Below are 22716 nucleotides of genomic sequence, written 5' to 3'. Positions count from 1 at the left end.
ATTAACCTGTAGGAGTTCCTGCTGTGGCACAACAGAATCAAAAGCCTCTCTGGGAGTTCCCATCGTAGCAGAGTGCAAACGAATCCAACTAGGAACCATGAAGCTGCAGGTTCGATCCCTGGCCTTGCTCAGTGGGTTAAGGATCCGGCATCACCATGAGCTGTTGTGTAGGTCACAGATGTGGCTTGGATCTGGTGTTGCTGTGGCTGTGGTGTAGGCCAGCAGCTGTAGCTCTGATTAGACCCCTAGCCTGGGAACCTCCATATGCCATGGGTGCAGCCCTAAAAAGCAAAAAAAAAAAAAAAAAAAAAAAGCCTCTGGGAAACAACTTCAATCCCTGGTGGTGCAGAGTGGGTTAAGAATCCAGTGTTACTGCACTTGCAGCTTAAGTGCAGCTTGGATCTGATCCCTGGGCCAGGAACTCCATAAATAAAGAGTAACATGTAGAAACAAACAGGAAGGCAAGTACCTAGAGCCATTTTTATTTACTTTTTACAAATGCACTGAAGAATCACGCAATGCTACCAGCATTGGATGCAATTCTGGGCCACAAGTCTGCACATTCCTTTGCAACTGGTCCTGTGATGGCAGAACCTGCATTAAAAAATGAAGTGACAGGTAAGCTCAGGTTTTTTCCTTACACCCTGTGCTAAATCATCCAATCTCAAAACCTAAAGAACGGTGCATACATATCTATCTGAACCGCTCTGCTGCACTGCAGAAACTAACATGACATTGTACATCAGCTATACTTCAATAACAATACTGAGAACATGCATTCTTTCCTACCTTTCATCTCGCCTTTATTATTTACTATGACCCCTGCATTATCTTCAAAATATAGAAACACTCCATCTTTTCTCCGGTATGACTTTCGTTGTCGAATTACCACTGCTGGATGTACTGAGAGGGAAAAAAAGAACGGCTGTCATTAACCTGTCAAGTCCCAGCACCACCAAGAGAAATCAAGTTCCCCAACATTTCCCACCCAGAAAGAATGCACACTCATTCGCTTTTTATTTCTTAAAATCAAGAAATGAGATTGTGAGAGACAGTTCAAACACCCTTAAGACAAGTCCAGAGGGCCTGCATTTCCCCTGCAGGTGTACATGTGTTTTTTGGGACAACAATTAGCAACATACCAACAGAAAAGTTGCTAAGCACTTTCTATACTTTCCCCACTTCACCCAACAGGTGGGTACTGTTAAGAGAGCCTACTGGGAAGGGGACCCTCCTCACACTGAAGGAGTGGAAAGGCCAAGCTATTACCTCCTCCTTATGCACTAGTCCATCCCAACACAAATTAAAACCTCCAAGTACACACATTCCAAAAACTTGCTGGAATTAGTTATGTACTGTGTTAGGTTTTATAAATATAAACTCACTACACACCAACTTACCCAAAGAAAACCTCTAACTGCTATAGGTACACATACACTCCTTGAACTCCCAAAAGTGTGCCCAGAATCTTGACCATACACTCTACCTTCTCACAAATGCCTTTCTAACTGCAGGGTCAATGTTTTAATAGCAAAAATTTGAAAGTAACCTAAATATCTCACGACACACTACAGAACAGAGTGATGCAAGACAACTATCTGTGAAGAATGGTTATGGGAAGGAAATGGTCCCATTTACACTGGAAAGTAGGGGAGTTATCTTGTGGCACATTGGGTTAAGGATCCAGTGACTTCACCTCAACGGCCTGGGTGGCTGCTGTGGCATGGATTCAATCCTTGGCCTGTAAACTTCCACCTGCCTCAAGTGTGACCAAAAATACAGAAAAAGAAAAAAGATGGAGTTCCCGTCGTGGCGCAGTGGTTAACGAATCCGACTAGGAACCATGAGGTTGCAGGTTCGGTCCCTGCCCTTGCTCAGTGGGTTAACGCTCCGGCGTTGCCCTGAGCTGTGGTGTAGGTTGCAGATGCGGCTCGGATCCCGCGTTGCTGTGGCTCTGGCGTAGGCCAGTGGCTACAGCTCCGATTCAACCCCTAGCCTGGGAACCTCCATATGCTGCGGGAGCGGCCCAAGAAATAGCAACAACAACAACAGCAAAAGACAAAAGACAAAAAGACAAAAAAAAAAAAAAAAAGAAAAAGAAAAAAGACAAGACAAAAAAAAAAAAAAAAAAAAAGGAGTTCCCGTCGTGGCGCAGTGGTTAATGAATCTGACTAGGAACCATGAGGTTGCGGGTTCGGCCCCTGCCCTTGCTCAGTGGGTTAAGGGTCTGGTGTTGCCGTGAGCTGTGGTGTAGGTTGCAGACGCAGCTCGGATCCAGCGTTGCTGTGGCTCTGGAGTACGCCGGTGGCTACAGCTCTGATTTGACCCCTAGGCCTGGGACATTCCATATGCCATGGGAGCAGCCCAAGAAATAGCAAAAAGACAAAAAAAAAAAAAAAAGGGAAAAAGAAAGTAGGGAGTTTCTGTCTTGTCTCAGTGATAACGAACCCAACTAATATCCATGAGGAAACAGGTTCAATCCCTGCCCTCATTCAGTGGGTTAAACGATCCAACAAGGCCATGAGCTGTTGTATAGGCTGCAGACATGGCTTGAATCTAGTGCTGCTCTGCAAGTGCAGCTCTGATTCAATGACCCTTAGCCTGGGAACTTTTTTTTTTTTTTTGGCTTTTTAGGTCCACACCCATGGCATATGGAGGTTCCCAGGCTAGGGGTCAAATCGGAGCTACAACTGCCGGCCTACACCACAGCCACGCATGATCCCTAACCCACTGAATGAGGCCAGGGATTGAACCCGCAACTTCATGGTTCCCAGTCAGATTTGTTTCCGCTGCACCACGATGGGAACTCCTATATGCCACATTTTGTGGCCCTAAAAAGGGGGAGAAAAACCAAACACGTTGCTTCAACCAACCTCAGGCAATGCAGCATAGTAACATATACTTAATGGAAAAAAAAAAAAAAACTATACTTAAGTGGACGCATGCAATTCAAGGGTCACCTGAATTCATTTAGAAGAAACAAGGACCAAAGCATTATAGTTGAAGTGTATGTTCTCTCTGTCCCACACTGATTGAGACAGACAGCATATCCTGCTGCCATCTCACTCAGTGGTGGCCAATTGCTCTGCCCTTCTCTGACAGCTCCCCAGGCCACAGATCAGACCCAGCAAGTGTTCTAAGAGGAACGCCTGTCCAGCTGCATGCTGATCCCGATCTACACATTGGTTAACTGATGTTTAACCACAAAGCTACTTATTCCTTGTCTCCCAAGCCCTCAAGTGAGTATTGGAGGCAAACAAAGTAAGATTTCTGACCAAAAGGCCTGGGAGTGGGATGCAGGCCTACAGTGACACAGGCCAGACACCTATCACATTTGTACTGCATATCGAGATGGCTAGGGGAGTTCCCTTTGTGGCTCAGTGGTTAACGAACCCGACTAGCACCCATGAGGACTTGGGTTCGATCAGTGGGCTATGGATATCTAGCATTGCCATGAGCTGTGGTGTAGGTTGAAGACATGGCTCAGATCCTACGTTGCTGTAGTTCTGGCGTAGGTCAGAGGCTACAGCTCCAATTCGACCCCTAGGCCTGGAACCTCCATATGCTGCTGATGTGCCCTAAAAGACAAAAAAATAAAAAGAGATGGCCAGGACTTCTCAGGAAGAGCAAAGACACCCCAGGGCAGAGAAAAACTAAGCAGGCACAGGAGAAAATTCCAGGAACTGAGCTCAAGTGCATTGAGAATCAGAAGCTCTAAACGTCTAAAGAGAGTAGGTCAGAGGTGCCGAAGTCCTGCCCAATTGGTATACCTAGTGATAAAACTTTTGGGGGTAGCCTGATGATTAAGCAATGAACAGCTGTTCTAGTTTCTACTACATATCATTGTTTCTTTTCAAATTAGTAGTTTCAGGAAAAGAAATTTGCCAGAGGTAGACATTAAGTTTTAAATCTGTGATCTCACCTGGTTGAGCTCAAAACACACCTACAAAAATGTATTTACCAAATACCACCATGTTCATTTGCAGCCAAGGAATTTATTATCTACAGACAATGCTTATGGAACTCAAGTAGAAGAGACAGCTCTAAATGTCACATGCACAAATTACCACCTGGTTTAAGGGTTATGTGGAGAGGGGAGATTGGGGTAAGGAAAGGTGTCAACAAGGTTGTGAGCTGAAGATGAGACTTAGCGAATTCCTGGTAGAAAGAACAAAGGAATAGTAAGAGCTGAGGAACACACCATGAACCTGGGTATTCTAAAAGGATAAGCTTTTGCTTTCATAGGTATGTGAGGTGGTCTGTAACTCTCTGCTGAACTTGCTGGGGAAATACCAAGGTAAATATGTGGAACCCCCAGCTTAAGATGGAAGCCAACTGAGAACTGAAGTACGGGAGTGATAGGATTTACATTTTAAGGAGTTCCTATCATGGCACAGCAGAAACGAATCCAACTAGGAACCATGAGGTTGCGAGATTGATCCCTGGCCTTGGCCAACGGGTTAACAATCTGCGGTGGCTGTTAGTTGTGGTGTAGGTCGCAGACGCAGATCAGATCCTGTCTGATTCTGGCATAGGTTGGCAGCTGCAGCTCCAATTCGACTCCTAGTCTGGGAACCTCCATATGCCAGGGTGTGGCCCTAAAAAGCAAAAAAAAAAAAAAAAAAAAAAAAAATTTAAAGATAGGCTTTGGCTTCAGTGTAGCAAACAAATTTAAGCAGTAAGGGAGGAAGCTAAGATTAGAGAATGATGTCTAAAGACAGCAGGAACAGAATTTAAATTGCAGGTATTTATCTTACAATGTCTTTCAAAGGAAATCAAGCATTAAGAGGCCCTGAGAGGTTAAAAAACAAAACAAAACAAAACACACACCAAACTATTGCTTCATTCTCCAATAAAGGGAGAAGTGGTTCAACGGTCCAGAAACCATAAGGAAGATTTGGTCTGTCTACTCACCCTTCTTTCTGAGCTCTGGTTTCCCTTTCTTGACTGTGGCCATCACCATGTCACCCACACCAGCAGCAGGAAGTCTATTCAATCGTCCCTTGATCCCCTTCACAGAAATGATATAGAGGTTTTTGGCTCCTACGAAAGGATGTAAACAAAAATGGTCTTTTTGAAGGGCCGATTAGGCAGTCCTGCATTTCCGACACTTCCAAGGCCTCTCTCTCCACTCACACCCCCAAGCGGTTCCACTCCCCCACCAGGTGAAATAGTTTGTCACACCACCGATTGAAGCAAAACAGCACAACTTGCTGCCGCTTCACCCAAAAGTGGTGTTTTTACTGTGCCCTTTCTTGGCGGCTCAGAAGGTCACGAGCAAAAGGCCCTCTGAGTGCTTTTAGAAAGGGGAATTTGGCAGGGTTGCAGCTTAAGATCTCACCCGTGTTATCAGCACAGTTGATCACTGCTCCAACCGGAAGACCCAAGGAAATCCGGAACTTAGCACCAGAGGACCCACCACGTCCTGTTAGTAGGGCGACAGAAGAGAGATCACTGTCCAGTCATGGTTCGGAGTTCCCTTCGCATTCTCAAGCTATGAATTCATTCGCATGTGTTTTGGGAAACGGTACACTATAGATTCGATTTCTCTAGGATTCCACTTACCCCCTCTCCAATGCCACTCAGTTCTCAGGGCAAATATCCAATTCCTCCCTCCTACAACCTCACATTGAGATTAGGGGGCCTGGACGACACAATTCCCGATCCAACTTTTGTACCACGCAGTTCTTCCTCCAAGGCGGGAGACCGCACACAAGTCGCCCGCTCTGCGGCTTAAGCTAGCCTGACTCCAACACCATTACTGCAGTGCTAGGCGCAGGGCAACCTCCCGGGGGATTCACGACTAGAATCACGACTGGATCCTGCCAACTCAATCCTCCAGGCCCCTCCGCCATTTCGGGGACTGTCCTGGTGCCCATCCACTCCCTCTCCGCCCCAAAGGAAAGCAGAGTGCCCCAGCTGCCCGTCGCCGCAGCTCCGGGTGAGGCCAGCAGCCACTTCGCGACAGATGGCGAAGGATCTCCCCAAGCCAAAGCCTCACCTCGCTTCGACATCTTGATGGCCCGACAAGGACGAAAAGGAAGTAAGAACAAAGGACCTTGGGATATGAAGCCGACGCCCCGCCCATTCAGGTCACGTGATCCAGAGTTGCCGTGTCCGCCCCTTCCCCGGGGCGTTCTCTTATTACGTCATAAATCGTGGACGTTGCCGTCTCTCGCTTCGAAGTGGGCAGTGGAATCTTTGAAGGCTACAGAAGAGAAAGAGTGCTTGAGTACCTACTGTACGAGTTGGAAAGTAGTTGTTGGGGACACAGAAACATTGGTTTAATTTATCGGACAACCTCTTCTGAGCACTAAGTGTGTACCAGGGATTTCGATGGACGCTAGAGGTTCAGAAATGATTAAAACATCCGTGCTGTATAAGGGCCCCCAAAAAACATGTGGCGGGGGGGGGGCGGAGTGAGAAAGAGCTCGAAATAGTTTCATTAGGATGTGATATAACTGAGAAGTGCCATTCCAGCGCTACAGATAATTCCTTATATGTGTGCTTGGTCCCACATTCATCTATATTTTAGAGTCTTGTTTTACTCATTACTCTTTTCATTGTTTGTCTTTCCCATTCTTCAAAGGAGCTCTGTTGATATAGTCATTCAAATATTTATTGAATGACTATTTTATGCCAGATACTGTCTTGGACATACACTAGACTACGTCAAAGGAAACAGATCTCTCTCTCTCTCTCTCTCTCTCTCTCTCTCTCTCTCTATATATATATATATATATATATATTTTTTTTTTTTTCTTTTTGCCTTTTCCAGGGCTGCTCCCATGGCACATGGAGGCTCCCAGGCCAGGGGTCCAATCAAAGATGTTGCCGCTGGCCTACGCCAGAGCTACAGCAACGCGGGATCTGAGCCGCGTCTGCAACCCACACCACAACTCACGGCAATGCCGGATCTTCAACCCACTGAGCAAGGCCCGAAACCTCATGGTTCCTAGTCCGATTCACCAACCACTGCGCCAAAATGGGAACTCCCAGATCAATATTCTTGACCTTAGGAAGCTTACATTCTGCCAGGGTGGCAGTGAAAGTGGATATTAGATACTAAATCATAGATGTAATAATTGCACTATATAGTATGTTAGATGGTTTAAGTATTATGAAAATAAAAGTAGAAAAGGGGGATCTGGGAGTGGGAGGAGGGGCAGACTGCAATTCAAAATCAGTGGGGGCTTCATGGAAGAAGTGTGACCTTAGTGCAAAGGTTTTAAGCTGAGGGACAATATGATTGTCTAGAGAAGAGCAATCCAGATAGAGTCATCAGCCAATGAAAGGCCCTAAGGCAGAAATGTGCCTGAGCGATATGAGGACCAGCAAGGAACCTAGGAGTGACTGGACAGAGTAAATGAAGGGAAAAGTAGTAGGACAGAAGGTCAGAAGTAATGGAACTTTAGGTCATTGTACACCGCTATTGACTTTGATATGTACAGACTGAAATGGGAAACGGTTAACTCATAAGCATTGAAGGGACATGATCTGAAAATATGTCAGAAGGATCACTCTACTTGAGACTAGAGAGAGCACAAAGATACAAGTAAGGAGGTCTATTGGGAGGCTCTTGCAATAACCCAGGAGAGAAAAACGGTGGTGGTTTGGACTTAACGTGCTAGCAGTATAAGTAATATGATGTGATCAGATTCCAGATGTGTTTCAGAGGTAAAGCCAACAAAGTGTGGGGGTGTTAAAGAACGAGAAGAATAAAAAATGAGGAATTTCCGTCTAGTGGAAATGAATCTGACTAGCATCTAAGAGGATACAGGTTTGCTCCCTGGCCTTGCTCAGTGGGTTAATGATCTGGCATTGCTGTGAGCTGTGGTGTAGGTCACAGATGCAGTTTGGATTCAGCAGTGCTGTGGCTGTGGCGCAGGCCATCAGCTACAGCTCCAACTTGACCCCTAGTCTGGGAATCTCCATTCCGTTTGCCTCGGGTACGGCCCTAAAAAGACAATAAATAAATAAATAAATAATAAAAATAAAAATGTTTCCAAGGCTTTGGGTCTGAGCAAGTGGAAGATGGCATTGCCATCAACTGAGCTGGAGAAAGCTATGGGAGGACTAGGTTTGGGGGTATAAGTAGGGGTTCAATTTTGTACATTTTGAGTTAGAAATATAAATAGCAAGTTGGGGAATTCCCTCCTGGCACAGTGGTTAAGGATCCAGGGTTGTCACTGCAGCGGCTCAGGTCATTACTGTGGTGAGGGTTCTATCCCTGGTCTAGGAACTTTCACATGCCCCAGCATGGCCAACGACAACAAAATAGCAAGTTGGACATATTAGCCTGGGGTTCCAGAAAGGGAGATATAAATTTGGATGTTGTCAGCATATATTTAAAGCCATGATAGTGAAAGAGATCACAAAAAAGTAAGTGTAAACAAAAAAGACCATGGGGAGTTCCCTGGTGGTGCAGCAGCTTAAGTATCTAGCGTTACCAGTGCTGTGGTTCATGTCGCTCCTTTGGTGAGGATTCAATCCCTGGCTGGAACTTCTGTAAACCACAGGTCCGGGGCGGGGGGGGCGGTTTCCTACTGTGGCTCATTGGTAATGAACCTGACTACTCTCCATAGGAAGCCGGTTGAATCCCTGACCTTGCTCCTTGGGTTAATGATCTAGTGTTGCCATGAGCTGTAGTGTAAGTCACAGACATGGCTCGGATCCTGCATTGCTATGACCATGGCATATGCCATAGGCCAGCAGCTACAGCTCCCATTCAACCCCTAGCCTGGGAACTTCCATATGCTGCAGGAGTGGCCCTAAAAAGACAAAAAAAAAAAAAAAAAAAAAAAATACAGACTAAGCTCTAGGGCACCTCAGTATTAAGAAATCTATAAATCTATGCATTTATAAGTCTTATCACTCATAAATCCTTCACTTGATCCTGCCAATTTCTCTAGCTTCCAGTTTTTCTCCTTTACTTCTCAGCCAAATTCCGTTTGTTCTTGAATGTATGATTTCCTTTTTTTCTTTTTCTTTTTTTTTTAGGGCCCAACCTGTGGCATATGAATTTCCCAGCCTGGGGGTCGAATTGGAACTATGGCTACCAGCCTACACCTCAGCCACGCAACTCGGAATCCGAGCTGCATCTGCAACCTATACTACATACAGCTCACAGCAATGATGGATCCCCGACCCACTGATCGAGGGCAGGGATCGAACCCACATCCTCATGGATATTAGTTGGATTCATTTCCACTGCACCACAACGGGAACTCCCTCCTTTTTTTTTTTTTTTTTGGCTGCACGTTTGGTATTCGGAAGTTCTTAGGCCAGGGATAGAACCTGAGCCACAACCGTGATAACAGCCAGGTCCCTAATCTGCTGAGCTACCCAGGGTACTCCTACTTCAATTCTTACGTTTGATGACTTATGTTTTCTTCAATTCAATATGTTTGATGACTATTTGTTGAATGACCACCATCCCAACTAGTCTATATGGGCTGAGTCCATGTCCTTTTTTTTCAACAGTATATCCTCAGCGGTCAGCATAGGGCTTGGCTTAATAAATAAGGTGAATGATTGTTGAACAAATGAAGAAGTCTGTCTCAATGATCTCCACATGTTAATATCCTTGCATGAAGGAATTTCCATTCGTCTCTGGCAAAAATAGAAATATTTGGAAAATATAACATTTCTCATAAAGCTCCAATTGCACAATTGAAGGGACTGCATGTTATTCTGCGATTATCTTTCATTTTTCTCTTTTTTTTTTTTTTTGTCTTTTTGCCATTTCTTGGGCCGCTCCTGCAGCATATGGAGGTTCCCAGGCTAGGGGTCGAATCGGAGCTGGAGCCGCCAGCCTACACCAGAGCCACAGCAACTCGGGATCCGAGCCGAGTCTGCGACCTACACCACAGCTCATGGCAACACCAGACCCTTAACCCACTGAGCAAGGCCAGGGATCGAACCTGAAACCTCATGGTTCCTAGTCGGATTCGTTAACCACTGAGCCATGACAGGAACTCCTCGTTTTCCTCTTTGTTAAAAATATTCCTTGCAGGAGTTGTGGTGTAGGTTGCAGACGCGGCTCGGATCCCGAGTTGCTGTGGCTCTGGTGTAGGCCGGTGGCTACAGCTCCGATTAGACCCCTAGCCTGGGAACCTCCATATGCTGCGGGAGCGGCCCAAGAAATGGCAAATAAATAAATAAATAAATAAATAAGTCCAAACTCCTTAACATGGCACTGACGTCTCTCTCTGAAATGGCTTACCTTCTCCTGGGACATATCTCTCACATCAACTTGCCTTTTACACTTCACATTCCAGGAACAGCAAACTGCTTAGGATTTCAGGACCTTTTAAAAAATTTTTATTTATTTATTTATTTTGTCTTTTTAGAGTCACGTGTGTGGCATATGGAAGTTCCCAGGCTGGGGCTGGAATTGGAGCGGTAGCCACCGGCCTACACCACAGCCACAGCAACACGGGATCCGAGTCGCCTCTGCAATCCACACCACAGCTCAAGGAAACACTTGATCCTTAACACTTGATCAAACCTGGATCCTCATGGATACTAGTCAGGTTTATTACCACTAAGGCATGCCGGGAACTCCTTAAATTTTTTTTTAAACTATACCCCCTGGAATGTGAAAATTCCAGGGCCAGGGATGGAACCTACCCCACAACAGAGACCCCAGTCTCCCTGCAATGCCAGATCCTTAACTCACTGCTCCCTCTTTCTTGCTTTATCCACAACATGTTCTTCAAAACTTTTTGATGTCATCTCTTTTTGAACATGCTCTCGTCCCTCTGCCATTTCACCATCCCCACATGCTCTCCCCCAAACCACCTCTTTTACTTAGAGCAGTGGTTCTCAAGTATGTTCATCTTAAAAGCCCTTTACATTCCTAAATTATTTTATTATTATTATTTTTTTTTTTCACGTCAGACGGGTAATGTGCCGATGTCGTAACAAGGTTTGAGGGAGGCACATATCACGCAGGTGCGTGAACACCCAATCATCATGCTTATGAACTACAAAAGGATCTACATTCCTAAATTATTAAGGACCCCAAGAATTTTTGTTTATATAATTATATCTATTGACAGTTACCAGATTAGAAATTTAAATTGTGAAATGTTTACTAAATCCATTACCTGTTAAAATGTGTAGCATTTTAAAATGAAAAATAACTATTTAAATATTAAAAATAATGAGAAGGGTGGCCTTGCTATATTTTCTTTTGGAAATCCCTCTAATATCTGACAATGAAAGAGAGCTGGATTTTTTTTTTTTTTTTTTTGTCTTTTTGCCATTTCTTGGGCCGCTCTCGCGGCATATGGAGGTTCCCAGGCTAGGGTCGAATCGGAGCTGTAGCCACCGGCCTATGCCAGAGCCACAGCAGCGCGGGATCCGAGCCGCTTCTGTGACCTACACCACAGGTCACGGCCACGCCGGATCGTTAACCCACTAAGCAAAGCCAGAGATCGAACCCGCAACCTCACGTGTTCCTGGTTGGATTCGTTAACCTCTGCGCCACGACGGACACTCCGTGGATTTTCATTTTTTTTTAATTAATTAAGTGGAGTTCCCGAAGCGGCACCGTGGAAGCCAATGCGCCTAGTAACCATGAAGTGGCGGATTGGATCCCTGGCCTCGCTCAGCGAGCTAAGGATCCAGCTTTGCCGTGAGCGGTGGTGTAGGTCGCAGACTCGGCTGGGAGCTGGCGTTGCTGTGGCTGTGGTGTAGGCCGGCAGCTACAGCTGCGATTGGACCCCTAGCCTGGGAACCTTCTTACGCTGCTGCGGGCGCGGACCTAAAAAGACAAAAACAACAACAAAATAAATAAAATTAATTAACTAATGAAAAATTTTTGGTCACACCCAGAGCATGTGGAAGTTCTCAGGCCAGGGATGGAGCCCTTCCCACAGCAACGACAGGCTGGCTCCTTAACCCACACCACCGCCAGGGAAATTCCAAGACAGCTGGATTTTCATATTTCCACATTTAATCTGTTGTGTTATCGCACAGCATGTAGCCTCTGGAAAGTTCCACTGTATGCTAATGAGAGGACAAGAATGAAACGAGCAACAGTATTATAAAATTTATTCCTTTTTCCTGCTTAGAAAGAGTCTCACAAGCACATATCCAAGAACCCACACCCCGGAATCCAGGGCCTACGGAAGACCTCGTTTGTTTACATGTTGACCTCCATATAAGAATGTAAAATCCCCTTTTTGTGTTCCCAGGAAACACTCAAGAATGGGAGGGGTAATGTTATCTTTGGCTAATGTCAGCTTTACTTCCGATCATCTTTAGGGTGCTGAGGTTTAAAAGTGAGAACAGCAGGGGGCACCCGGATTTGAACCGGGGACCTCTTGATCTGCAGTCAAATGCTCTACCCCTGAGCTATACCCCCTCTGCTGGGAACTGGGAGATTACAGCTTATTTGTAGTAATTTATTGACCAGCTATTGCCTTTTGCAGTTAACAATAGTTTCACATCTATGATCAATTGTTGGAGGCTTCTCTCTGCCTGCAACCTGAACTGCCTTGGATCCCCAGCAGGCGATTTGCCCACAAGGGAAAGTGCTTCCCTTGTCCTTTTCAAGACCCTCTCTGCTCTTAAACCGGATGTGCCCCTGGAGTCTCCATTCTCTCCAGCATCTTCCATCAATTCCACTCACTTGACACCTTCAAAGATCCAAAGTTTTCCCTAGACTGGAAAATTCTCCCTTTAGCTGTGACCGCTTGACCTTTTCTTCTTTCTCACTACCAATTTTTAAGAAAGACTGTGACTTCATTGGTGTCATTATCAAGTGATCTCCAAAATTCTGCTACCCTTTGCCTTACTTTCTGGACCATCAGGTACGTATCTTGTTTCCGACTAGACTGTAAGTTCCTTGAGGACAGGGATCGTGTTGCCTTCCTTTTTGTATTTCCCACAGTAGCTGGCACAGTAGTACCTGGTTCACTCTAAGCCCTAGGTTGTAGCTACCAGCCAAACCATCATCCTAATTAAACTCAACTATGGCATTACACCAAGCCTGCCGCTAAGTAGCAGAATGTTGTTGGAAGAGCTTAAGGGGGTGTCACTCCACCAATCTCAAACAGGCTCTCTATTATTCCTCCATTCTGGCTCTCTAGGTTCACTTCCTCACTCTCTAAAATGATGATATCACACCCTTTCTCCAGCTTCAAACCTTCCACACCTTATCTTTCTCCTCGGAGAGGGCTGAAGAGCTGGCCTCATCCTTTTTGGAGAAAATCAGAATCAGTCAGAAGCAGAGTTGTGCTGATAAATGGCCAAAATATGGCTCCAGGGGACCTGATGTGTAGCATTCGCCAATCCCAATAGTGCCCATTCACCTCCCTGCTAATTTCAAGTGAAGTCAACTGGCTTTATGAATTCCTGAAAATGTAACAGTTGGTTCTCACAAGCCATTATGGGCCAAATCTAGCACACTTCTCTGATCACCTCTTTCACCAGCTACTAACTGTACACTAACAACTCCCCAAATAGTATTTCCAACCCAGACAGTTCCCTGAATTTTGGAATTAACTGGATCTCCAGCTGCATACATAACATCTCTTAAATGTCTATAGGGCACCTTAAACTTAAAATGACGACCTCATACTAGAATGTGAAATCTTTGCGAATAGGGGGCTGTACCAATTTTCTGTGTCAGAGTTTAAAAGAAATGCTCAAGGTTGGTTTTTTTTTTTTCTTTTTTTTCTTTCTTTCTAAACTTACTCCTTTATCAGTGTTCTTTATCTCAGGAAACCACCACATCCACCCCCATAGTGAAGACAAAAAAAGAAGAGTCATACTTTATTTCAGTTTTGTCTTTTTAGGGTTGCACCCAGGCCTGTGGAGGGTTCCAGGCTAGGAGTCCAATCGGAGCCACAGCTGCCAGCTGTGCCACCACAGCCACAGCAACACAATGTCCAAGCTGCATCTGCAACCTACACCGCAGTTCATGGCAATGCCAGAGCCTGAACCAACTGAGTGAGGCCAAGGATCAAACCTGAGTTCTCAGGGCTCCTAGTCCGGTTCGTTACCACTGAGGTACAAGGGAAACTCCAACAAGAGTCATACTTTAAAAAAAATTTTTTTGTGTGTAAATTTTATTGAAGCATAGTTGATTTACCATGTTGTGTTAATTTCAGGTGTATTGCAAAATAACTCAGTTGTACACATGTATATTCTTTTTCATAGTCATTTCCATTATGATGTATTATAGGGTATTGAATATAGTTCCCTGTGCTCTACGTCAGACCTTGTTTATCCATTCTCTGTGCAAGAGGTTGCGTCTGCTAATCCCAAACTTCCAATTCATCCCCCCTCCCCCCACGCCCTTGGCAACCACGAATCTGTTCTTCATGTTTGAGTCTGCTTCTGTTTTGTAGATAAGTTCACTAGTGTTGTATTTAAGATTCCACATGTAAGTGGTATCATACGGTATTTGTCTTTCTCTTTCTGACTTACTTCACTTAACATGCTCATCTCTAGGTCCATCTGTGTTGCTGCAAATGGCATTATCTCATTCTTTTTTAAGGCTAAGTAGTACTCCATTGTATGTGTGTATCTATACCACATCTTTTTTATCCATTCATCTGTCAGTGGACATTTATATCGTTTCCACATACTGGCTATTATAGATAGTGCTGCTATGAACATAGGGGTGCATGTATCTTTTGGAATTATAGTTTTGTTCACATACATGACCAAGAGTGGGACTGCTGGATCATATGGCCATACTATTTTTAGTTTTTTGGGGAACCTCCATACTATTCTCCTTAGTGGGTGCACTAATTTACATTTCCAAGGAGAGTACCTTTAAGTAGAGTCATTCTTTAGTCTTCTCTTTCCCTCATCTTCCTCAAGCCATCCAATGTACAGCAAGGACATGGCTCCCCTGCCATGGTCAGTCTGGATGCCTGCACTCTGCTCTAGCTCTGTGGTTCCCACTGTGATGAGCTAAACAATGGCCCTCCAAATACATCCATGTCCCAGTGCTCCTGTGAATATATTACCTTACATGATAAAAGTCCCTTTCTAGTTGTGTTTAAATTAAGGGTCTTGAACTGGGGAGATTATCCTGGATTATCCAGGCAATCAGAAGAATATTTATAGAAGGGAAGCGAGAGGATCAGAATCAGAGACTGAGAGAAGATGGAAGGATGGAAGCAGAGATCAGAACATGAGGGGCTGCAGCCCAGGCTTTGAAGATGGAGGAAGGGGCCATGAGCCAAGAAATGTATGTGGCCTATACGAAGCTACAAAAGTCAAGGAAACTGGTTTTTCCCTAAAGCCTCCAGGAAGAATGGAGGCATGTCAGCACTTTGCTTTTAGTCCCGTAAAATTGGTTTTCGGAATTCTAACCTCAGGAACTGTAAGATAATACGCTTATGTTGTTTGAAGCAAATAAGTTTGTGGTAATTTGTTACAGCAGCAACAGGAAACTAATACACCACTGTAACTTCAGACACCACCACCATCTCTCACCTGTGCTATTGCTGTAGAATGCTACCTATCTTTTTTCAAATTTTATTATAGCCACTCCTTTGTGTGTGTGTGTGTGTGTGTGGTAAGAACACCTAACACTAGATCTATCCCCTTAACAGATTTTTAAGTGTACAATACAATATTGTTAACTCTAGGCACAATGTTTATTTATTTATTTAGGCTGCCCTCCTGGCATGCAGAAGTTCCTGTGCCAGGGATCCAACCTATAAAAAGCATGCAAACACCAACTTGAACCAACATCTCCACGGAGCTCCTTTCCCTGGCGATACTCTCTAGTATATGGAACAACTACTGTGTGCCCCACTCCAAGTGCAGAACATACTTTCAGTAGAAAGACTCACTCTCTCATTTTGAACTCTTTCTCACTAAGTTTAAAATCTAGCGGAGGCAAAACAGAAACAAGGGCACAAATGAATAAATCAGGAAATGCCCAGTAGTGATACAAGAAATGATTAAAATAAAATAAAAAAAATAAGATGATGTGTTAGGGAGGTACGAGGGGGAAATTTCAAGGTGGGTAGTCATGGAAAATCTTTCTTTGCAGGTGATTTTGGAGTGAAGACCCCAATGACATGAAAGCGACAGCCATGGTGTGTTAGGAAATAAACCTAGAAAAGGCAGATTGGTACCTAAGTTCACAGGTTTTCAAAATTCCATGTTTTTATTTTCATTTAATTCCCCATTATTAGTAAATCCAATACCATATAGCAGGAAGAAACTAATTTTGAGCAAATAGTTTTCAGAATGAAAAATGTGGAGTCCATGTAGAAACGATTTACCAACACTGCACCAGCAGAGGGGGTATAGCTCAGTGGTAGAGCATTTGACTGCAGATCAAGAGGTCCCCGGTTCAAATCCGGGTGCCCCCTCACCTGCTTCCTCCTTTTTTTCACAGCCGCCAAGGTTAACTCAGCATGGCAGGAAAAGCTTGAGGTTTCTAAAATCCAAAACTCCGTTGAAGGTTTTCTTGCACCCATTTAATTTTCTCTCTTCAGACGTTCCCGGTCCCTGAGGAGTTAGCAATACCCTAGAGGTCGCACAGGGTGTCTCTACGTCGCAGAAGCTGCGCGTCTGCCGGGACTCGGTGGCGAGAGGCCCAAGTTTCCTCAGGCAGAAAGAAGGCTGAGATCCTGCCCATCTCGGAGACTTGGAGGCGAGCTGATTTAATGTTAATTATAGCTTCTTTTGGGGGAGAAATGGAGTGCCGGGGCAGGCGAATATTATTTCACCTAGTTTATGTTCTGACCAGGAAGACTAGAGCAGAATCCACGCTGGGCAGGTTTATACAGTGGCAAAGTTTAACAAGACACAGCATAGATGTAAGAAAAAAGGTGAAAAGTAGGAGCTCCTTTAGATTAGCTCAAAGGCAGGTCTTTGGCCTGATGAATCTGCAGGGGATGAGTTTGAAGCCTAGCGTCCAGGAAAGGGGTGAAAAACGAGTTATTTCTCTGAATGGCAGCTCTGCTTCATCTCCCATGTCTAGCTCGGCGACACATCTCACAGTAAAGGGAGCCGTGGGGGAAAAAATGAGTTCAAGCTGCATTCCCCTGGGGCCCCGAGGGATGACACAACCAAATTCCGAGTTTAAAATATCACAACTGCCCCCTGACTCAAGAAGCATGCCTCTCTCTCTATCCTTTCTTTTTCCTTTTTTTGGGCAAAACCTAGTCGAGGGAGATGCCCTTGCTCCCTTCATACTTATAGTTTTCTTCCCACCCAACAAGGATGCTGTCAGGCAACCAACAGATATCTGTCTCCATCTTTAGGTTATGAAACTGGAGGGCCCTGTATTACTGTTTCAGTGGGTTCTTGAAGTGCGGTCCCTCAGCATCAGCATCTCCTGGGAACTTGATCAAAATGCAAATTCATTCTGGGGGTGGAGGTCCCATTCCAGGCCTACTGAATTAGAAACTGGGGCGGGGGGCAGTTTTCAATAAGCTCTCCAGGTAATTCTGACACACGCTCAAGTATGAGAACCACGACTTTAGTTTTATATCAGTTTACATCGGGATGTACCTTTGTAAACTAAAATGAGCTTTGGGGTTGGCATGGGCCATTTTAGTGTTCTCTAAGGGCTTTCATTCTGCTGGTGCCATGAGCAATAGGGAAAGATAAACAGGGCTAGCGCCATGTCGACGGTAATAAAGAAAGTTGAAGTTGGAGACAATCTGCGCCTGTGGGTTTCCTTCCCTTGACCCTGACCCCTACCCCAACTCGCACACCAACTTGGAGGGAGTCGTCTTGTCTCCTAAATCAGGGCCTGTAACTGACACAACTGAGGCTGCCGGCCGTGGCCAAAGAAATCCAGACTCCTCTAACGCTGGAATGGGTGCCTGCAGCTTTTCTACCTCGTTTTGCCCGTGTATCCACCCCCGTTCCTGCTGAGTACAAAGTAAAACCGAAAGCTTTCCCCTATCGTTGTAAAATGAGGAAGGGATTTTCAAACACCATTCTTCTGTTTTCTTTAACACCTAGGACCCAAGGTTAAAATGTGATTTCGCCAACGGAAGAGTTACATAAATTTTGTAAGTTTGGCAAAACCGCCGAGGGGGCACCCGGACTTGAACCAGGGACCTCTTGATCTGCAGTCAAATGCTCTACCACTGAGCTATACCCCCGCGCTGCGTTACTGTCTGGGGACGGCTCCTTTGGGTGTTAAAACACTGCTACACCAAAGGCGGAGCGCAAGGATTAGGAACGAAAGAGGAAAAAGGGCCCAGTGGAAAGCAGAAGGTCCCCAGATCCGCTGAACCACCGCAAAGCTGTACGGCAGAGGCCTCGGGAGGGAAGAACTAGCCCGGGTTGCAAGGCGCTGAGTCCTGGCGGGAGGGACGGGTTCCGCCCTGCAAATGTGGGAAAGGATGTTGCGCCGGGAGGCTAACAGGGGCGGTGAAGTGGGGCTCCCGTTCGGTCCGCAGGTTCTCGCCAGGTACCGGCGGGTTACAAAGGAAGCCCCCAAATCTGGCGGATCTGGTTGGGCGTTCGAGAGTGTTCGAACCCCACTCTCGACAGGTCAAGGGGTCTGCCCGCCTACCGCAGCCCAGGCGCGCAGATGTACGGCCAGACCGGCTCCGCGCCGCCTCCAGCTCCGGAAAGGCCCTGGGCAAGGTTGTCCGCGCCAGATCCTCGGGCGCGTAGCTCCGGGGCACCTTCAGCTTTGGAGCGCACCTAGGCGCGCGCGCCGGGTCCCGCAGTCCTCCCCGGAATCCACCCCCGCGCAGCCCCACGTCGCTCGGGGAGCGCGCCTCTCCGCGCGCGCCCCTGCCCGCGCCCGCGGCGCGTCCCCGCCCCGGTACAGCCCCTCCTCCCCGCTGTGTTTATTAGGGGAAGGAGGGCGGAGGCGGAGGCCAGTTCCCTAGCTCCAGCCGCCGTCGCCGTCGCCTGTGCAGTTGCAGCCGCCGCCGCCTCCCGCCAGCTCGCTCCGGGGAAAGAGAACGCGCGCGAGCTCGGGCGTCCCCGCCCCAGCCTTTCCCGGAGTCATGAATCCCAACTGCGCCCGGTGCGGCAAGATCGTGTACCCCACGGAGAAGGTGAACTGTCTGGATAAGGTGAGCCCGGGACTGGGAGACGCGACTCTGCAATCTCCGAGCTGTGCTCCATTTCCAGGGAGGAGAGAGGGGCCCGGTCTACGCCGCCTCATCCCCGCGAACCTGGGAGGAGGGAGGGAGGGCGGTGTCATGGGGTGTGGGGACAGACCCCAGTCTGGAAACCAGGAATCTGAGGCGAGGCAAGGAGTCTACGCGTGGCGGGCAGCCACTACGGGAGGCCACTACTGGAGAAGAGTGGGTTCTGTGCCCCGGGCTTGGGAGGACGCGAATGGAGTAGGGAAGTCAGGCCCCGCGGTGGGGGTGGGGGTGGGGGGAGCGGGGGAAGGTTAGGGGTGCAGCCCCGCCCCCTAGGGCCGGGAGAGTGAGAGCAGACGGCCGCTCCCTCTCCCCGCCGCGCCGAGCGCCAAGTAGGCGGAAGCGCGGGGCGCTGGGGGAGGGGGCGGCGGGGGGGCGGGGCAGAGGTTGGGGAGCCCAGCGAACCCGTGGGCTCTGGCCGCGTCTGGCCGGGCTTCCTGGCCTGGAGACTGCGGGGCGGGGGCTCTCAGCCGGCGAGTGTTGCATCTGGTGAACTGGGCTTCGGATACGACCCGAGCCACACTGAGAGACCCCTTTTTTTTTGGATGACCTGCAGCCCCCCGCCCCTGGTGGTTCCATGGTTAATGAACTAGCAGACGTCCTCCATGGCCTCCCAGCCCCCACCTCAAATACACGCCAACTCCCGCGCTAGGCGGCCCAGCCGGACTGGGGCGGGGTCCGGTGCTGGAGTAGGGTGGGTGGGGGGGTTGCTTCGCAGAGACCTCCTGAAATTGTGCTCAGTGACTGAGTCCAGCTAGTAGAACAAAGAGCTAACTTTTCAAAGCAGGTTTCCCCGATGGAGGGTGGGGTTGGCTGAGTTCAGGGGAAGCTAAGAAAGGAGGGGGGAGGTGTTAGAAGGAAGGTTAGGTGGCCTTCTGGAAATTCACTGTCCCCTGGGGGCCTTTACGCGTCGTCTCCCCCCCCCCCCACCCCCGGCCCCGCATCATGCTGGACTCGTTCATCTGGTTGCCATTATACTTTTGGAGGGGGGCGGAGAGTAGAACTGGGTATTTCCAGCAGTTGGGGGTAGGATCCGGGCCTCTTTTAAGCTCCCTATGATCCTAAGGCAAAATCCACCTTCTCCCCCCCTACATCCCCTCCCCACGGGGGAGGAGAGGCCTCTGATTTTGACCCTCTCCTCGTCGTGCCTTTCATCTACCTCCTAAAGCCGGTTCCAAGTCCAGAGAGCCCTCCTTCCCGCCTGGACTGGCAGGGGTTGGGGGGCATGGGATGGAAGAGGGGTGCAGAGCCCACCTGCAGCCAGGTTTTGCTGGGGAAAGGGTAGTTCCTTGGATCTTTTTTTTTTGTCTGTCCCCTCCCCCCTTGGGCTTGGCACTTCCTCAGTGACCTTTGACTTATGAGTCAGGGTGAGGGGGTGGGGTTCCAGGTTCTGAGATACATTTGAAATTGCTCCTGGAGAAAGGGGGGCATCGGGAGCTGCTGCTCTTTCACTCCCTCTCCTGAGCCTGGCCGGGTTGTGGGTACAAGGGCTGTGGGTGCTGACCTTCCCAATGACCATGCCTGCCTCTGGAGGGCAGGACCGGAGCCCAGAGGCACTAGCTGAAAGAGCCATCTGTCCTTACACACTGGGGTTTGGCCCTTCCCTGGTGGTGGGATTTTGGCCTCTTCGTTCCGGGTGCCTCCCAACCCCCTTCTTCTCCACAGTTATGAATCGGGAAGAGGCTGTGGCCACTCGCACCCACATGAGGCAGAAACATTGTATGATGGAGGGATTGCTCGCCTGAGAGCTGGGAGACTTGGGCCAAGTTCCAGGTCTGCTCCCACCAGCTTTATGAATGGTTCCAGGCCTCAGTAGTCACCCTCTATCAGATGGGTATGGTGATGTCACTTCCTTGAAGGTGGGGCAGTGCACTCAAGTGTCTGTCACAGTGCCCGGAAGGAGATGTGGTGGTGGCTCTGCCTTCCCTACCTTGCTGGGGTGCTCCGTCCAGCCCCACATCTTTGGAGTCAGAGGGGAGAGGCCAGGGAGCCTTCAAGGTGCCCTCCCCCGCTGTCCTCTTGCCCTTGCAGGAAAAGGTCCTGCAGGTGGAGGTTACCTTGGGAAGCGGGAGTTGGTGATTCCGCTCTCCTTTTAGATCTCTTCCTAGAGGAGGTGATCCTGGGGCGACCTCACCCTCTGCCCTGAGCCTGGGATATCCAGGTATCAGACCTATTCTTCCCAACCCCCTTCAGGCAGCAAGGACAGGCACTTGGAATGGGGACCTGGTGCCTGGAGGACTGAGACCTGGGAGGGGGAACATCGGGTCCCATAGGCAGCGCTGCTGACCAACTTCCAAGCTTCCCACTTACAAGAGGATAGAGTCCAATTAGTCACTGCAGGTTCCCTACAACATGGTGTGACCAGAGCACAGGCTATGTCCTTGATGTTAGGTTTATCTCCTCCCTCAGCTTATCTCCCAAAGAGTGGGTTAAGGCCGTGTCACCTCTGATGGCCACCCTGCCCTCAACCTACAGTACCCAGTGTGCTCTGTGGGCTGAATAAATATGAATTGCTGATGGTGGTGTTTGAGCTTGAGATTTGCTTCCCCAGAAGACTGAGGGGGTTAGAAGTGGGAGAGAAACGGGGTGACGTCACTTGCTCATTCATTCAACAAATATTTATTGAGCGCCTACTTTGTGCTAGGCACTCGCAGGGGCTGTAGCAGGGCCTTTGGGGAGCGAGAGGGGCTGTGTCTCGCAGTGTCCTCTGCATCTTGAGAGAGGTGGCATTTTGTCCCGGACCCCATTGGGAGGCATTTGTATCTGGGGACTTGCGTTTTCAAGAGTCTGGCTCTGTCCCTCTGCCCTGGCTTACTTTCCCCTGGGCTCCTGACCTCAGGTGGAGGCATTTGGGAAGGGTAGAGGGTTGGTGGGCTCCTAGTTCCCCTGGAGTCTCCCCATCAGGAGGGCTCTCTGCCTCAGAGACCCCCCTGGATCATCCTGTGACCCGCCACTCATAGTTGTTACAACTCATGGGAATGGCCAGGCTCAGTCTTCCCAGGAACCTCACAGAGCAAATGCGACTGCTCCTGAAAGTCACGAACCCCCTAATCGGAGGCTCTGACAGGTCCCGGGGCTCATTGCCCTCGCAGCCAGCGCTGGAATTGAAACCTCAAGTTCTCTGTGCTCAGCTCTTCTGCCTGTTGTTGTGCTTGCAAAAAGTCCTTTTATTGATGCTCTCGCACCCAGAGTGGTCCCTCCCCTCCCCGCCCCTGGCCTGAGGAATGCTCTGGGCTTGGGTGACGGCACTGGGAATAATACACTCCCTCTGGGAGTTGGTGGAGGTGCCCTAAAGCCGGCCTCCCAGGTGGCCTCCGGTCAGGGTGGGGCTGGTGTCGCCTTGGAGGAGCGTGAAACTTTCCCTGGATGAGAGGAAGGGAGGGAGAGGTCTCATGCCCTAACCCTGAGTCATAGGCAGCCCGGGTGAAAGAGAGCAGGACACCAGGCGGAGGGCACAGTGACCCGCATCCCCCTCACCCAGAGCTGTGAGCTTCCCCCACCTCCACAGTGATGTTGGAGTGATTGGGCGGCCGGGGCCTCGCCCACGTGCAGGGGATCTTGCCTCTGCCCCCACTGGCCTCTGTTTGCCTTTCTGCGGAGTGGGTTGCTG

At 48.3% G+C, this 22716-nt stretch overlaps 2 protein-coding genes and 5 non-coding genes across 7 annotated transcripts in view; 2 read left to right on the top strand and 5 right to left on the bottom strand.

Annotated features, from left to right (window-relative positions):
* Positions 1–466: 466 nt before the first annotated feature.
* RPL23 (ribosomal protein L23) lies at positions 467–6040 on the bottom strand. The gene is given in 5 exon segments (NM_001129955.1): positions 467–594; positions 790–903; positions 4915–5043; positions 5342–5425; positions 6002–6040. Coding segments are annotated over 5 exon segments (423 nt in total). The 5' UTR covers positions 6015–6040; the 3' UTR covers positions 467–511.
* Positions 5174–5310, bottom strand: LOC146398142 (small nucleolar RNA SNORA21). Its single transcript, XR_014822133.1, has one exon. It is a non-coding gene; the product is annotated as a small nucleolar RNA SNORA21 (small nucleolar RNA).
* A 4856-nt stretch (positions 6041–10896) lies between the features above and the next one.
* LOC146398141 (small nucleolar RNA U13) lies at positions 10897–11000 on the bottom strand. Its single transcript, XR_014822143.1, has one exon. It is a non-coding gene; the product is annotated as a small nucleolar RNA U13 (small nucleolar RNA).
* Positions 11001–12301: 1301 nt separating this feature from the next.
* TRNAC-GCA (transfer RNA cysteine (anticodon GCA)) lies at positions 12302–12373 on the bottom strand. The gene has a single exon. It is a non-coding gene; the product is annotated as a tRNA-Cys (tRNA).
* A 3907-nt stretch (positions 12374–16280) lies between these two features.
* Positions 16281–16352, top strand: TRNAC-GCA (transfer RNA cysteine (anticodon GCA)). The gene has a single exon. It is a non-coding gene; the product is annotated as a tRNA-Cys (tRNA).
* Positions 16353–18029: 1677 nt separating this feature from the next.
* On the bottom strand, positions 18030–18101 carry TRNAC-GCA (transfer RNA cysteine (anticodon GCA)). The gene has a single exon. It is a non-coding gene; the product is annotated as a tRNA-Cys (tRNA).
* Positions 18102–18796: 695 nt separating this feature from the next.
* The window catches only part of LASP1 (LIM and SH3 protein 1), a 44533-nt gene continuing 40613 nt past the window's right edge, over positions 18797–22716 (top strand). The window contains 1 exon segment of the mRNA NM_001444959.1: positions 18797–19031. Coding sequence (NP_001431888.1) covers positions 18963–19031 — 69 coding nt within the window. The 5' untranslated portion in view covers positions 18797–18962.

This window comes from Sus scrofa, chromosome 12, assembly GCF_054392235.1.
Source record: "Sus scrofa isolate SSC_HxYL_T2T_F1_AM1 chromosome 12, Sscrofa_HxYL_maternal_Yorkshire_Landrace_v2.0, whole genome shotgun sequence".
NCBI classification, from domain to species: domain Eukaryota; kingdom Metazoa; phylum Chordata; class Mammalia; order Artiodactyla; family Suidae; genus Sus; species Sus scrofa.
This window is presented reverse-complemented; position numbering and strand designations above follow the sequence as displayed.